Raw genomic sequence first — 16,472 nt, 5'->3', positions numbered from 1 at the left:
GATGACACCCAATTTCCTTTCAGGCTTTTGCCTGGTAGGTTCTTTCATAGAGAGATTTGACTGGAGTCCAAAGCAAGAAGAGTGTGAGTCAGGGGCCACAAAATAGGGGTACTACACCACCATCTGCAGAAGCCAAGAAGGGGAAAAGCAATGTGGGGTCAACAGTCAGGCAGGGCACATGGGCCAGGAGCCACACACTCCACCTTCAGCTCCGGCCTCTTGGCAGCAAGAGGCGCCAGTGGGCAGCCTGCTCCAGCCAGCCAAGACCCGCCTGCCTCCCGTCCCAGTGAACCTTCAGCTCGTGTAGTAGACGTGAAAGTAGAGTGTCTTGTTGCGTAGCAGGGAGTAGGAGTTGTCAAACTTGAGCAGGTAGATGCCCTCCCCGGGGTAGTCGTGGCTGCCAGCCTGCACGTCTCGGTGGCTGTCCCGCCGGTACACGGGCATGACTTCCCCATAGCGACCCCGCAGGGAGCTCCTGGAGCCTCTCTCCACATCTCCAACTGGGACAGGGTCTGCATGAGCAAAATGAGTGTTTGGATATGAGTTCAGAGACCAAATACATCTGACCTGCAGGTAGAAGAGGGAGCAGGATGCCCAGTGGCTTCCCCGGCCGGCAGGGATGGGGGTACTAACTGCCCTCCAACAGGCATATGGTCTGGTGGCCTCTGGGTCATCGGCGTGACTAATGGGTGATACTGGCATTTAGCACTAAACCCTGCTCAAGAAAGAAGCACCCCACCCCAAGTGCCAGTAACATCTCTACTGAGAAACAACAATTGTTCTTATAGAGCCTCCCCAGCTCCCAAAGTGTCTAGACATTTCTAAGGGGCAGAAAACACATTTATTACAGAAGGGAAGATTCTGATACTCTCTCATCCAACAGGTGAAAGAACCTGTGGCTGTGGGAGACGCAGACATGGGCCTGCACTGAGAGACGGAGCCCCTGGCTTGGCCTCCTACAGAGACACAGAGCAGGTATCAGGTTCTCCTCCCCCAGCACCTGAAGACTTCCCTGTTGACTTGCTTTTCCATAAAGAAGGAAGCAAGGGATTGATTTTAAAATTATAGAAGGAAAATCAAGGAGTAAGGCTAAAGCTCAGAACCTAAGCTTGTGAGATGCAAGCGATCGGCCCAGAGCCATCCTGAGGGGACACTGCGACAGCTGGGGCGGCGGCAGACTATTTTTTAAACTGCTTTTGGCGTGAAGTAAAGAAGGGAACAGCAGCCAGTGAGCTGTGAGTTAGGAGCAGGGCAAGCATGGGTACGGCTAGCCAACTGTAATCACCCAGTGGGGTCCAGGCCAGAAGAAATGGAAACGCCCCAAACTGAGACAGAAAAAGAAACCACCTCAGGTTTACCTGTGACTGAAAAATATCACCTCTCTACACAGTAGCCCCTTCCGACGCCTCCCCGCCCAGCCAGCCCCCAGGAGATGTTCCAGGCGAATAGCTAGGTCCTGAGAGAAAGCGGGGGCTTCCAGGGAGGTGCCACCACCAGCCCACCAGGTGCCCACTGAGGCCTGGCTCTGGCCACGCCGTTGGGCTTAGCTCGCAAGGCTGGACTTGCCTTCACTGTCTTCCTCCTCTTCCTCGTCTTCATCCTCGTCCTCACTGGAGTCGCTGACCTGCACGGTGATGTCGGTGCTGGTTACTGGGGTCCAGTCAAAGTAGACACCAAAGCCAATGTCATAGTCATCCGTCGCGAACTCCCAGCAGACACGCTTCCCCTCCGGATGGGTGGGTACCCGGACGGTCACCACCTCGCCGCGCCTCACCACCAGGCGGCAGTTCTTCTCTTTGCCCAGCCTGCTTTTGAATTCCTTCATCTTGGCGCGGGTCCAGATGCAGGGAGGCGCCATCAGAGGCGGGGAGACTGAAAGGACAGGCGGTTTACTACCAAGACGAGCAGAGGGGAGGCTGCCGCGCCCGGCGTGCTGTCTAGGGAGGTGGGTCACAGTCAGAGACATCCACTCTACTGGCTTCTTGGACTACCCTTCACGTGTCACTTCCTTTCTTTGCATCTTATCTGCCTGACTTCCTTTAAGCACCCATGGGGAACCAAAAGTCCACCTCCCACCCCCCACAAAGGTCTCACCTTTCCTGTGGTCCCCCAGAAGATCTGCAGATTCCAAATCCGCTGAGAGAATATCTATAGTTCCTGTGTGCTCAGACTGGATCATCACGATGTCCCCAGACCTTTGTGGGGCTTGGTACTTGGCCATCTGCACGACAGGATTCTGGTTAGAGGACATATCAGAATGGCAGGTTCCAATTAATCTTTTTCCAAACGAAGGCCGCTCAGCCCTATGCTGTTACTGCCACTCTCCCTAACATGCTGGCAAACATTCCTCCGCCTTCCTCCAGTCACGGGCTGCTGATATAGTCTACTAACTTTTTTCATGTCATCCCAATGTTCCCTACTTCAAAGACGCTTGTTCTCCCCTACATTTTGCAGCTCCCCACTCCGGACCCTTTGTAAAAAACCGTTGCCTGTGAATATCGTCAAAGCCTGTTACTGACTTTGGCATCAGGGGCTTTTCAGCGTCATGCCGTGGTCTCCCCCTGGCCTGCACAGCACCTCTCTGGGGCTTCTCTCATGGCAGCTCTTGCCCCTGGAGTCCAGCTTGACTCCCACTCTGCCACATTCTCACCTACGACCATTGCCACTCAAGGGCTACTTCCAGACCACTGTCAGTCAATTCACCAAAGCACTGCACAGAGAGAGAATCTGTTTTCTCTTTTCTCTTTGTCCCTCTCATCCATGGCACACCCTGGAGGGCTTGTCCTACAGTTGTCCTACCCCCCAGCAGTGTTCCACAAACAACTACAATTTCATTTTGGACCGGTCCCAGAGTGTGCAGTGAACGGGCTGTTTGCTACCCAAGGTCTATCCTGCACGAAGAGTACAAATGTCTCTTGCTACTCAGAGCCCTTGCTAACCCACAGAAGGAGCCTGCCAATTCTCCCTAGTGGGTTTCACTTCTAATCACTGAGATTACTGTTGCCCTGTTTCATGCAATTAAGCCTTAATTTCCTGCTCCTTCTCCAAGCAGTTGGCAGGCAACTCAAGAAGAAATTTATAGCTACTGCCCATACAGGTGAGCACATCAGTGACACAGCATTTCAGGTAAGGGATGAGAATTATATTCACAAAAAATGAATTAGTAAAAAAATTTTGTAATCCTCCCAGACTATATTCTCATACTACGTTTCTGGAGAATAAGCCCTTCAGCTCTTCTCTCCACTGTTAAATGAGGTGAATCAGACTTTGGTTAACTTGCTTGAAGGAGTCCTTCTTCTTCCAGACGTCTAAACGAAGTATTTCATTCACGGCTTATTAGCTGCACAGCCTTAGTAAAGTCACCAACAACTCTTAACCCCAGTTTCCTCACCTATAAAATGGAGACATACCTCACAGGGTTGTTGTCAGGAATACGGAGTGTTGTGGATACAACTGCCTTGTGAACTATAAAGCTTTATGCAAATGTAATGATGTTTGGTATTATCTTTATTGATACCAATACCACTTATTATTTTAATACATATATATATATAAATTATATAAACAACCTGTTACTCCAGTGCAGGGAGGCCACTGCTATCAATACCACCTCTCTGGACTCTGCCATAAATACTGAGTACATCCGCCATGAGAAAAATGAGACGGAGACACAGTCCAAAGGTTCGAGGCCCCTCACATGGAGAAGTTTTTAGGGAACACCTGACTACTTGTTCTTAACGCTTCATTTATTGAGCAGGTGCTACCACAGGGATGGGCCCGAGGGAAAATACAAATGAGCATTCTCTAAATAATTAAAAGTAAATATATCCTAAGGAGAGCAAAGAGAATTCCGTGCTTCCAAGTCCAACCCATCAACACATATCCAAGTTCTGGTGCCACAAGGGCCTCCTTTCCTAAGAGCGAGCGAACACGCGCTTCCTACCTTGTTGAGGACCTCGCCCTGGTCTGCAGACAATTCCTGTTCCACCAAGGCCTGAGCCTCCACGGCTGCCTTCCGCAGATCTTCTGTGGCATCTTCACCCACTGGAGATACCATCTGTGGCCTCTCAGAGGAAGAAAAAGTGTCAATCCAAGGACTCTATTAAGACACAGCAGTCCTGGGCCTCCCCAGTGGCGCAGCGGTTGAGCGCTGGGTTCCGAAGCTGCCCGCAGCCTCTGCAGCGCCAGTTTGATCCCCGGCTGCTCCCCGGCCACCGGAGGAGGGTCCCACATGGCGCGCAGACCTCTCCTGCCGCCCGCTGCTCCCCTCAGCAGTGTACTTCGGTCCTTCTGCCTGCTCTGCTCCCCGCTCTGGCTCTGGTGAATTCTCTCACCCTCCCGCGCTTCTGACTGTACCCGGTGCTTGTATAAATAAATAAATATTAAAGAAAAAAAAAAAAGAGAGAGATGGCGAGCATTTAAAAAAAAAAAAATAAAAGACACAGCAGTCCTGAAGAAACTCAAGGCAAATCAACCTTCAGAGGCCAGGCCCACCATCCTCCACACCAGTGGAGTTTTCTAGAGGCTGCCTCACATGTGAGCTCCACAGAAGGAATACGGATCTGGGGCCCAACTGTCCGGGTGAGCCAGACATTAAAGAGATTTGCAATGTCTCTCCACGCATTATTTTTGCTTTGGAAAATAGTTGTTTTTCATTTGATACATTTTATTTATATTAACATGTAATGAGTTCCTTATTATTATTTTTAGATGAATGAACAGTGCCTGATTTTTCAGTTTTAATTTCTAATATGGTAAACATTGAGAGATATAATCTACATATACCAAGATTCCCTCAATAATTTTTTAAGAGTGAAAAGGTCTGAGAGCTGCTACTTTTAGGGCATCATTTCCTCAGAAGAGCTGAGTAAGTGACTAGAAAATAGATCTATAAACCACAGTGGGGAGCAGGGGGCCTATTTGGGAATTTCTGAGCTCCTTCCTTGGTTCCTCTCGCCCTCCTTCCTTCTTTTCTCCCTTCTGGAGATCCCAAGTGTCATTAAATACCCTTTTGGGGGGGTCTGTTAAGTCAAAACTTCTTCATAATAATTCTAATTACTATTTGGTTTGTTTCATGATCTTGTCCTTTCCTTCACTCTCTCCCCACACCGCCCTTCCATTCTCTCTTCCTTTTTTTAGCATAAGCAAGAAACATCACTCCTAGTTTATAAATTACCTCTTCTTCAGATACAACAGAACTATTGGGGGGGGGGATTCAAGTCACTCCAGCCATTCTCAAAATAAATAAGAGGCTGTTACTATAAAAAAAAAAAAAAAAAAAAAACCAAACCAGAGTGGGACTCCCTGGTGGCCTAGGGATTAAGTCTCAGTGCCACCACCCCAGCAGCCTGAGTTCAGTCCCCAGCCAGGGAGGTGACCCACATACAGCACAGCAGACCTCTCCTGTCTTGTCTGCTGTGCTCCTCAGCAGTGTATTTCAGTAGATCTGCCTGTTCTGCTCCCCACTCTGTCTCTGGTGAATCCTCTCACCCTCCACCTCTGGCCTTCACCTCAGTTCTTCTACACAAAAATAAAATAAATAAAATCTTTTTTAAAAAGAAAATCAGAGCTGTGCGACACTGCTGTTTTTTGTGGGTTTGTTTGGGTAATCCTGTGTAAACTGTAAGTTGGTCTAGGCTAAAAGCCTATTCTATCCTCTTAAACCTGGTAATTATAGTTCATTTTTTAATTCTTGACACGACTGTCTCCTCTACTAGAAGGTAAGTTTGATGGCAGGAACTGGGTCTCATTCCCTCCTTCTGCACAGCACCCACAGACAAGCCTGTCACATTAACCCCAAAGCCCTTTGCACTCTGACCTCAACTCTAAGAATGACCTCACCTTGCCTTGCCCTGTCCTCTCCCATCATAATGGCCCCCAGAATACCCAAGTCTTCCACAGGCACTTTCCACTTGCAGGTTTTTGTGCCTGTCATTGCCCCGCTTAGAACACTCTCCCCTGGTAACCTTAGAACACCCTTCCTTCAGCCTCTGCACAGCCATCACTTGCGGGCAGCCTCCCAGATGTCCTTTCTTAACTGCCCTTATTACTGCCTAACACATCACCTACCATATGTGTTGACTGCAAGATGCTTATTTGTTTTCAGTTTTTAATACAAATGAAATATGAGACATCCTCAAAGTCGCTGGTGTCTACACTGCCATGGCCCTACACTGACATCAAGTCCTTCCACAGGAGATTTGCATTTGCTTCTCCCAGCACCTGGGCGTCATACCAACTGAGATAAGTTGAAATTAAATTCTGTTTTAGGATGTTGCTTAGACCACCATGGCACAGTGAATTTACACAACAAACTGGTAACAACAGACTTGTGTTTGAAATTCTCAGGAGAGACGACTTCTCTCTCCTTACACAAATTTGAGACATTCAAGCTTCCTTGCTGTCCTTTTCTGTGTGGAAGCATTTTTCCTGTTTCTCTCTTCATTGAAGGTGCAGGTTTAGGGGTCCCCGTTCCATGTGGGACGGGGTGTCTCTCACTAAACTCTGTCATGGGTATTTTCTCCTTTTTTCATGGTAAAAAATAACAACACATTTTACAGTTGATGGCACTACAGATGCAATCTGATGCAATCTGATGGATGCCTGTGTTCTGCCTGCTTCCCCATTAGACTATAAGCTCTGTGAGGCCAGGAGCTTTTCCTGTATAGTATCTTCAGTGCCTGAAACAGTACCAGGTACATAGCAGGCACTTAAAAAATGTCTGTTGAATGAGCAAATAGTAGATACTCAATAAATATTTGTTGAATGAATAAATGAGTAAGCCAATAATTTGTTTTCCACCTAAAGTGGAATTTTGGATCAGACTACCATTTACAATATTTGGAATTTGAGACTACAACAGTTAATCTGACCATTAGCCTGATCTTACTGTATATGGCATCAAAAATTTAGTCTCTGCTTTGCTTGGTGCACTCTACTTTGCACAAGTAAGGTTCTGCTTATAATTTTTTAAAACAGGACAAGCAATAGTCACATAAATTTAATATTCACATTAGCATTTTATGCTCTGAAGAATTAGTGGAGGATATTTTGGGAAAGATAAATTGCAAATCACTTGATGCAGATGATAAACCACGTAAAGGAAAACTCCACTGTAAGCCTTCTGGTCTGTGCTGACCGGGAGCAGGGAAGCCATCCCAGACGGCGGGGAGAACCTGGCCAGCCAGCCCCACCAGAAAGGACAGAGCTGTCCCGTTTCCATTTCCAATATCACACACAAAACCCAGACACTGAACTGCAGGCGTCATACTGGCTGGACTTTTTTCTTCACACACTAGATTTTAGAAACAAAACTTTGAAATTAAATCCTGTTTTGTAAGAGAAATGTTCCATGCTCCTCACTCAAAAATGTTACTCTTAAGAGGAAAAAACAGTTCTGTGCCAAAATCCATTCCCCAAAGATCCTTCAAATCAACATGTGCAGAAAAAGGGAGGTGGCGAGAAGATGGAGGGTTCTCAGAGTATTTGAATTCTCTCCAATAATCAAAGCCTTGAGGAAACTATATCTTTCTAAATGGACTGCTGTATATAATAACCTGGTAACTCTAAGCATAGAAGGCAAAAAATCCCTTCCACTGCTACTCATGAGAATAAGTTTTAGAGTCAAACAAACCTAAAGCTGTGTGAACTCAGGCAAACAACTGAATTCAGTTGCATTTTCTACGTCTTAAGAAAAAAGGCACACTGCTTTCATTAGGGTCATTTGAGGATTAAATGAGATAAAACATTTTTACACCTAGCATGGTATTCCAGTATCACACACAAAACCCAAAACCCAGACACTGACCTTCAGGGATCATACTGGCTGGATTTTTTTTCTCCACACACTAGATTTTAGAAACAAAACTTTAAAATTAAATCCCGTTTTGTAAGAGAAATGTTCTATGCTCCTCACTCAAAAATGCTATTTACTCTTAGGAGGAAAAAACATTTCTGTGCCAAAAATCCAATAGCTTTCATAGAGGTAAATATTTTATTATCATTATTACAGAGAAACACTCAATAATGTGTAGCTATTATTATCAGCAACAGCATTGTAATTACATTAATCACTCTTGTCTTCCATCATCTGAATTCTGGGAGAAAAGAAGTTTTATTTCAGATACAAAGGTAAGAAGACAGAATTTCTACTCGAGAAGTAACAGATGTTTTTAAATCTTGACTCCCTCCTTAACCCCAGACATCAACTTTGTGTGGGGCACAAAGACCACAAGTTCTGCAGGACGACACTGCACCACGAGCTGCTCTACTGCACGAGATAAGCATGAGCGAAGTGCTCTCCATTAATTATTCCATTAATATTTCTTGGTTTCCACTCATTCCAGGCCTCAATACAAGTCTTCCCATCACTGACACGCCTGCCAGTGAAGCTGCGTGAAGGAGATGGTCACAGAGGGATATTAAGAATGACAACATGAGGGTCCTCCATAATCAAGTACTGCCTCCCACAGTGTATTTGTGTGTGTGTGCATGTGTGTTTGTGTGTGTGTGTACATGTGCGCATTTTATGGGTAAAAACCAACCACACAATTTCTTGAAAGTCTACCTGGGATCCATTTCAAATGTCTTAACATTTGACCATGGTCTTCCGGAGTAGATGAAGGCACTACACTATGTGTTACAGCTTTACGCTCTGAGAGTAAAAGAAAATTTTACAACCTGAAATACATCTGACATGATGCCCAAGCATAAAGGGTTGATTAATTAATGGCAAAACCATCCATACCCTTTGCTTCAACTTATCTTCCACATTAAAGTCACTGTCCACTTGTTTCTCCAATTCCTTGTCTCAGAAGAAAACTCTTTAGAAGCATTTTTATCCAAAGCAGTTGTTTGTTCCTACCTGTAAGGTGAGGAATGGGGTTCTGGATCAGGGGCAGAAACCACTGGGGAGGTGACCTTGGTGTTTTCCAGATCTTCACTCTCTAAAAAACATGGAAAGAAAAATTCAATATCTGAGAGTAATGCAATCATAACCATCTTGTATCTTTTTTTTTTAAATCTGTTAGTTGCAATCAATTCTCTTTCCAAAAATATTCTGGGCATAAGCTTTATACTCTGGGAGACCTAGTCATAAATTATTCAAATCATCACATCCAAGGATTTTCAGACAGCCACAACCCAGTCATTAAAAAAAAGTCATTTTTCAAAATAAGTCAGAATTAATCCTAGTTCAAGAATAATATTTCTCAAAAAGCAAATGGTTGAATTAGGCAGAACAGAGAGGGCAGAGCTGGGATCTAGGACTAAATAGACTGGACTTCAGTGCCAGCATACAGAGCACCACCTCTGCATGCAGTAAGCGCACATCACTGTTTCCAGAGTCAGGTAAAGGATTTTTGTAATTTTATTCCTTTACTAACTCCCCCATTCACTAATGATTCATTAATGATTTATTGAATAACTGCAAGGTGTCCTCAAGGAGTAATTAAGGGAAATGCTTACTGAAGGCCATGTTCCCAGGCTCACAACATGCTTGTGAGTATTATCATTGTGCTTGTGCTGGTATTATCATTGCTATTTTGCAGGTAAGGAAACCTTAAGGCACAGAGACAGAATTCAAAGCCAGGTAGGCACACTCATAATCACAGGTGCAACTGAGTTCTGTGGTTTATTTTCTCGACCTTTCCAGGAGCACTCATTAAGCACATGGTTCCCTGCATTTAAATAACCCTGTTCACATTGATTCAAAAGAACACCTATACCCCTATGTATATTGCACCACTATTTACAATAGGTAAAACCTGGAAACAACCCAAATACCAAAAAATTGATGACTGGATCAAGAAGATGTGGTATATATACACAATGGAATATTATTCAGCAATCAAAAAAAGATAAACTCATGCCATTTGCAGCAACATGGATGTAGCTAGAAGGAATTATGCTCAGTGAAATAAGCCAGAAGGAAAAAAAATATCGGATGGTTTCACTTATAGCAGGAATATAGGGGAACCAAGTAAGACATCAGTGTAAAAAAATAATAACCATACAAAACACAACAAAGCAAAAACAGACAATTATAAACCAGAGACATCCTGCAGGGGAGATGGTGGGAGAGGGATCAGAGGGAGGAAGGGATGGAGGAGCACAGGGGACTGAGGTGATGGTGCATTAGGGACTACACCTGAGGGGGTAGGGGGGGCAAATATTGTTTAAAAATGAATAATGATGTAAAAAAATTAAAAAAAAATTAAAAATCCCTTTTCAACCTCTTCTAGTTAAGACAGCAAGATGCTGAAGCCCAAAGTCCACTTCTGCATACAAAATATGATTTAATAAAGTAAACCTCAAACACTGGAAGTTTCAGACTTTGGTAGCAACATAAAAGTAAAAAGGACAGGCAAATTATTTATGATCTAAGTTTAATTTAGTGTTATTTTTTGGCATGTGAATAATATCTATTTTTTTCCATCAATTCACACCCTCACAAGGTAGAAAGACCTTAAAGCTTATGCCACCCAATTTTCCTCTTATGACATAGTAGAAAAAACAAAGGTTGGTCTCTCCCCTTGCACAGACCTGCAAAAACCCTTATAATTTCCTAAGCAATAAGAACGCCGGAAGCATCTTTTCTTCTAATATTTGGTCTTTGCCCTTGGCTCCTGACACACTGTTCCTAAATCCTTTGGCATTTCCTTTGTGACAGCCGTGTCTTTTCTCCTAGTGAAGTGACTCTCGGTAGGTTATTGAGTGGGGGCTGATAGCCACAAAGACCAAACCATGATTCAAAGCTTAGATTGTCAGCCCCACTCTCCCACTGTCCAGAGAGAGAGAGGGGCTGGAAAAGGAATTAATAATCAATCATGCCTATATAATGAAACCCCCCAAAAAATCCCAGAAGTACTAGGTTCAGGGAGCATACAGGTTGGATACACACCCATATACCCAGTGGGTGAAGTAACCCAACTTCATGGGGGCAGGAGGCCCCGCCTAGAACCTCCCTGATCTCACCCTGTATTTCTCTTCACTGACTGCTCATCTGTATTCTTTGTCATACCCTTTAATGATTTCATAAATATAAGTGTTTCCTTGAGTTCTGTGAGTTGTTCCAGCAAATAACTGGATTCAAGGGGGAAGACATCATGGGAACCTCCAATTTGTAGCCACATTAGACAGAAACTGTGTGTAACCAGGAGACCTGCTTTTAATTGGCCTCTGAAGCAGGGGTCAGTCTGGTGAGGTGTGTCTTTAACCTGTGACATCTGATGCTATCTCTAGCTAGAGATTATAGTGCCACAGAATGATTAGGTGTAGGGGGAAAAGCCCACCCATCTGATGTCAGAAGTGTTGTCGGCGTGGCTGGCACAGTGTGGTCACAGTATGAGAGTCAAGGAGAAACAGGAGGACTGAGGCTTTCTTTACACCTCCCAAGCAAGGGACTGAGTCTAGGCAGTAGTCAGATGCACCCCAGTCTCCACCACTCTGTAGAGTCCTTCTCCCCCAGCGATAATAATAGAAAAACCTTCCCGACGTTGACCTAAGTAAAATCTGCTTCCCAATCAATTCTGCTCTTTGACTACCCCTCCCACAATAGCCTTTCCAGTACTTAGAGCCTGAAATCACATTCCTGCAAGTTCTTTCCCAAGCTCTCTCAGTCACTCCTTAGATGACCTCTAACTTAAAGTCAGGCACTAAAACAGACAACTTTTTAGGTGTTCTAATCCACGCAGAGCAAGCCGAGTGACATCTCTTAATAGGGACATGACATTTCTAGGCATAATACTCTAACTAGGCACTAGATTTTCTTCACTGCAAACTCTGCTTGTTGGACTAAATAAGTCAATCAAGATCTCCTAGGCCTATGAAAATAAACCTATTCTAAGCTCAGTCTCTCCTATGCTCTATTTTTAAAACACATTTTTGGAAAATAATTCACTTTTCACTTAAGTGCAGGACTTTATGTCTTCGTATTATTTGAAATTAACTTTTTGAAATTACAATAACAAGTGGTTTGCTCATTGTAGAGCAAATTATAGTTAAGAAAACATTTTGTGGGCCTCCCTGGTGGTTCAAGGGGTTAAGATGCAACCTATGAAGCTCGCCGCAGCCACTGCATAATGAGTTCAATCCCTGGCCAGGGAGTTACCCACATGGCGCAGCAGACCTCTCCCGACTCGCCCACTGCTCCCCTCAGCAGTGTATTTCAGTCAGTCTGCCTGTTCTGCTCCCCACTCTGTCTCTGGTGAATCCTCTCACCCCCCACAACTCTGGCTTATACCCCAGTTCTTGTATGCATAAATAAATAAATCTTAAAAAAAAAACATATTGCATTGACAATTCCAAACTTTTATTATTGAAATAACCCATTATTTGGTATAGAAAAATCACAGAATATATCCATAGAAAAGCAAAAACAGAAACAAAAAACCAACCAATCTCAACACCACTAGTCAAAGATAACCATGCTCATTCCTTCCATTATTTTCCATAGCTTCCATTCATACCAGGGTTCATTGTGTGTGTGCAAATACATAATATCTATCATCTATCTATATCTCTACTGTGAACACCTGCTCAAAACAATGCATGAAAAGCAGACACAGAACTAAAGTCTTTAATAACAATACCACTGTTTGCACACTCACCAACTAGACTAATGATTAGTGCTTTAAAAGTACCCTTGTCTAATGCAATTTTCCAATCATTCTGAACTTTGAATTATATGTGTGTGTATGCTTATATATACATAAGTTTGCACACATCAAATATTATTAAACATTTATGAACATTGTCCAGGGTCCATTAAAATAGGGCTATATCATAATTTAAATGACCAATATTATCCCATGGGTTGTGCCAAATACCCAGAGCTCCATTATTAGAGCTAGAGATTGTTTCAATCTTCCACCATTATAGACAACATTATATTAGAGGAGCTTACAACCCTTTCTTAATATTTCCTCCTGTCCACAGCCTTGGAAGGGGCAGGTCTGATGACCAAAGTATAGCTTGCTGGCTATACTACACTGGTATTGGGTGAACCCAAGAGTCAGTCCAGTTCTTTTCCCAAAAATCCGGAGTTAGTATCAGAGACCAAAGCAGACTATGTAGAGCCTTTGTTGGGTCAGAGACTGAACCTCCTATCTAGGAAAAGTCCATAGATGATGTAAGAGCAGAAAAGACAATTGTCAGAGCAGGAAAATGATGCATTCAAGCAAAGAGAAGGAGAAAGGGACTTTGGAGTTGAGAAAAAGAGACACAGAGAGACTACCTGAGCACTAATTCCATGGATATCCCAACACACCTTTGGCAATTAGATTCTATAAGGTTTCTTTATGTCCTGACTACAAGCTCTCTTTCTTTATAGTTTTTATTGTGAAATCTATGAGACAGTGCATGAAAATCAGACACAGAGCTAAAAGTGTTAAATAGTACCAATGCCTGCATGCTCACTAGGTAGGTTTTGATTTTGAGATTCCTTTAAATAGATTCTTTGTTTATATCAACACACATCATCTTCACATCTCAAAGTCAAAAACTTTTTGTTAAGGGAATAGTCAGAGAAGTCTAACTTCCTTTCTACTATAGATGATCATTTTTATTAGCTTTTTTAATTTCATCTTCCATTATTTCTCTGTGAAAACATTAGCATACATATAAGCATGTATTCATATTCCATCTCCTTTCTTAGGGGAAAAAACACACACATTCTCCCTGTACCTTATTTTAACCACCTGACAAGATAGCCTAGAGAGCCTCATTAAAAGTTGACATAGCTCTTCCTCTCTTTTCCACACTGGCATACTTGATTGTGTGGGTGTACACCATACTGACGTCCCTGCGGGTGGACGTCTGGGTTATTTCCAGCCTATTAATATGACAAATTATGCTACAATGTTCTGAGAATATTTTATATTTTTTCCTAGGATGTCTTTAGGATAAATTCCAAGTAGTACAATTTCTAGACCAATTTCTCATACAGGTTGTAGCACTTACATTCCCATTAGCAACACCCGAGTGCCTGTTTCCCCATAGGCGCTGTAAGAGCATTTCCAAACTTCCAGAATATTGACAGAATTTGTAACGTGGGGACTGGAATCTCAATTTTAATTTGCACCTCTCTTATTTTTTTTAATTCACTAGAACTTTTTTCCCTATAATAACCTCTTTTTTTTACTTTATTTCCTTAGCACAAATCCTCAGAATTGAAATACCTGTATTTTAAAGCTTTTATTCTACTAGCAGTGAATGAGTGTGACCATTTACCCACATTATCACTTAACGCTATTCCTTATAACCTTTGCCAACCTGAAGATAAAACACAAGACATTATTCTTATAATTTGCAATTCTTTGATAATTCATGTCAAAATACAATCTTCCTGCATACAATCAATTGCTTTTGTGTTGTTAAGAATATGAGGTCAGACCATACAAACTATTTAATCTACTGTGTTCACTCAACAATATTTACCCATTTAAACCAACCCCATGAATCTACCCTTCAGATATCACTTCACCAAATGTTATGCCCAAATCAAAATACACTGTATACACAGCAACCACATCGAAAAGGGAAACATGAGTTAATGACTTTGCCTACTTCATTAAACAGGCCTTTACTGGGCCCCAGTAAATACGAACAGAGTATGAACTCAGGCTGTCCAAATCCACAGCTGATATTCTTAGTAACTATACTGCACACTGACTCTGCTTTATATGACATACATACAAAAAAGTACACAAAAGTGTGAACCTCAGTAAATAATCATGAAGCAAACAGAACAAGAAACAGAACATTCCCAGAACTTCATAAGGCCCACTCAAGACCCTCCCAATTACCAACCCCTCCCTTCTTAAGGTAGCCATTATCCTAAATTTTAGGAATCATTTCCTTACTTTTCTTTATAGTTAGGCCATCTATAGACACACTCCTAAAGAGGATCACTTCATTCTGTTTTTTAATTTTTATTATTTTTTATTACATTTATGTATTTTACAACACTATTCATTTTTGTATAATGTTTGGTTTCTCTCCTCAGACGTAATCCTTGTTTCTCTCCTCAGACGTAATCCTTGTAAAATAACCACCACCAAATCAGCCGTGAATTGTCACCATAGTCTTCCCTCCCTTATTTTGCATTCTGTGTTTTTTAAGCTCTACTTAAAGGGAAATAATATAAAATGTTTTAAGTCTAGCTTCTTTCACTCAGAATTATGCTTGAGTCAACCATGTTGCTGTGAGGTTTGTTCATTTTTGTTGCTGTATACTATTCCACAAACATACCATAATTCATCAGCATTGTTTATATGTGGGTAATATCTATTTTTAGGTGATAATGAGTAATGATGCTCTGGATATTTTTGTACATGTTTCTTAGTATACATATACCTGCATTAATGGTGAACATAAACTTAGGAATGGAATGATTAATAGAAATTTAAATGATAAACTTTGATAAATACCACCAAACTATTTTCCAAAAGGGTTAAACCAAATACGCATTCCCAACAGCATTGAGGAACATTCCCATTATTCTGTATTCTCTCCAATACTTGGTCATATTAATATTTTTTATTTGGGTCATTCTGGTGGGTACATGCATTTCACAGATGACCTATGGTTCTTGGTTACTCAGAAATCCTCTTTTATAAAGTGCCTGTTCAAGTTTCTTGCTCATCTTACTACTGTACTTTTTATTATTGATTTACAGAAGTTCTGGATACAAACCTTGAGTCAATCGTGTTATAAATACCTGCTTTCACACTATGATTTATCATTTCACTCTTGTTGTTCATTGGTTATTTCATAATCATAAACTAAACTCTGCAATCCAGCTAGACTTGGAAGGGGATAAGGAAAACATGGAACCCAAAGAAGTATAGGGAAAACAAAAATATTATAAGTTATTTCAAGCAAACGGGGACAAGAGGGTACTCCCCTGAGCTACAAGGAGGAGTAGTGTGGTGGTTAAGATGGAACATAGGTCAAATTTATTAGATACGTCCAGTCAGAAATGGTGATCTTTTTGCTGGTCTTACCTGGATGCAAAGCACTCTATGGCTTCCACCATATTCATGCCCTCTTTTACCTTGCCAAAGATCACATGCTTGCCATCCAGCCACTTAGTCTTGGCAGCAAGGGAGCAAACTGGGAACCACATTGGGTTGTGCTCAGCATTTGCTATTGTCAAGATACCAAGTCCTGTATGCTGCAGGATGAAATTCTCATCATCCCCATAGGTGGACTTGCTGCCAGTGTCATTATGATTTCTGAAGTCACCATCCTAGCAAAGAAATCCTGGAATAATTCTGGAAAACAGGAACCTTTACATCTAAATCTATTCTCCCTGTTCAGAGCACAAAAGTTTCCTGACTGCACTAGTTAGGATATCCAGTAAAATGATAACTGGAAATAGTGACTGGGTACCCTTGTCTTATTCTCAATCTCAAGAGAAACACTTTTTTAAACTTCACAATTAAGTTTGCTGCTTGTTGTAGTGTTTTTGT

The 16,472-nt window shown here is 42.3% G+C and overlaps 1 protein-coding gene across 2 annotated transcripts; it reads right to left on the bottom strand.

Annotated features, from left to right (window-relative positions):
• Positions 1-294: 294 nt before the first annotated feature.
• TMED8 (transmembrane p24 trafficking protein family member 8) lies at positions 295-4,064 on the bottom strand (the record flags this gene model as incomplete). 2 transcript variants are annotated; one of them, XM_084239787.1, is made up of 4 exons in its annotated part: positions 3,944-4,064; positions 2,095-2,236; positions 1,567-1,872; positions 295-512 (listed from the first exon to the last, which is right to left on the bottom strand). In XM_084239787.1, exons 1-4 carry the CDS (start codon positions 4,055-4,057, stop codon positions 295-297), a joined length of 780 nt encoding a protein of 259 aa, XP_084095913.1. In that variant the 5' UTR covers positions 4,058-4,064. The 2 variants fall into 2 exon arrangements, with proteins under 2 accessions (XP_084095913.1, XP_084095914.1); XM_084239788.1 differs by having other exon boundaries at positions 2,095-2,221.
• Positions 4,065-16,472: the final 12,408 nt, after the last annotated feature.

Source organism: Talpa europaea (assembly GCF_964194135.1).
Source record: "Talpa europaea genome assembly, chromosome: 8".
NCBI lineage: Eukaryota > Metazoa > Chordata > Mammalia > Eulipotyphla > Talpidae > Talpa > Talpa europaea.
Note: the sequence above shows the minus strand (reverse complement) of the source record. Positions and strands in the feature narration are given on the sequence as shown.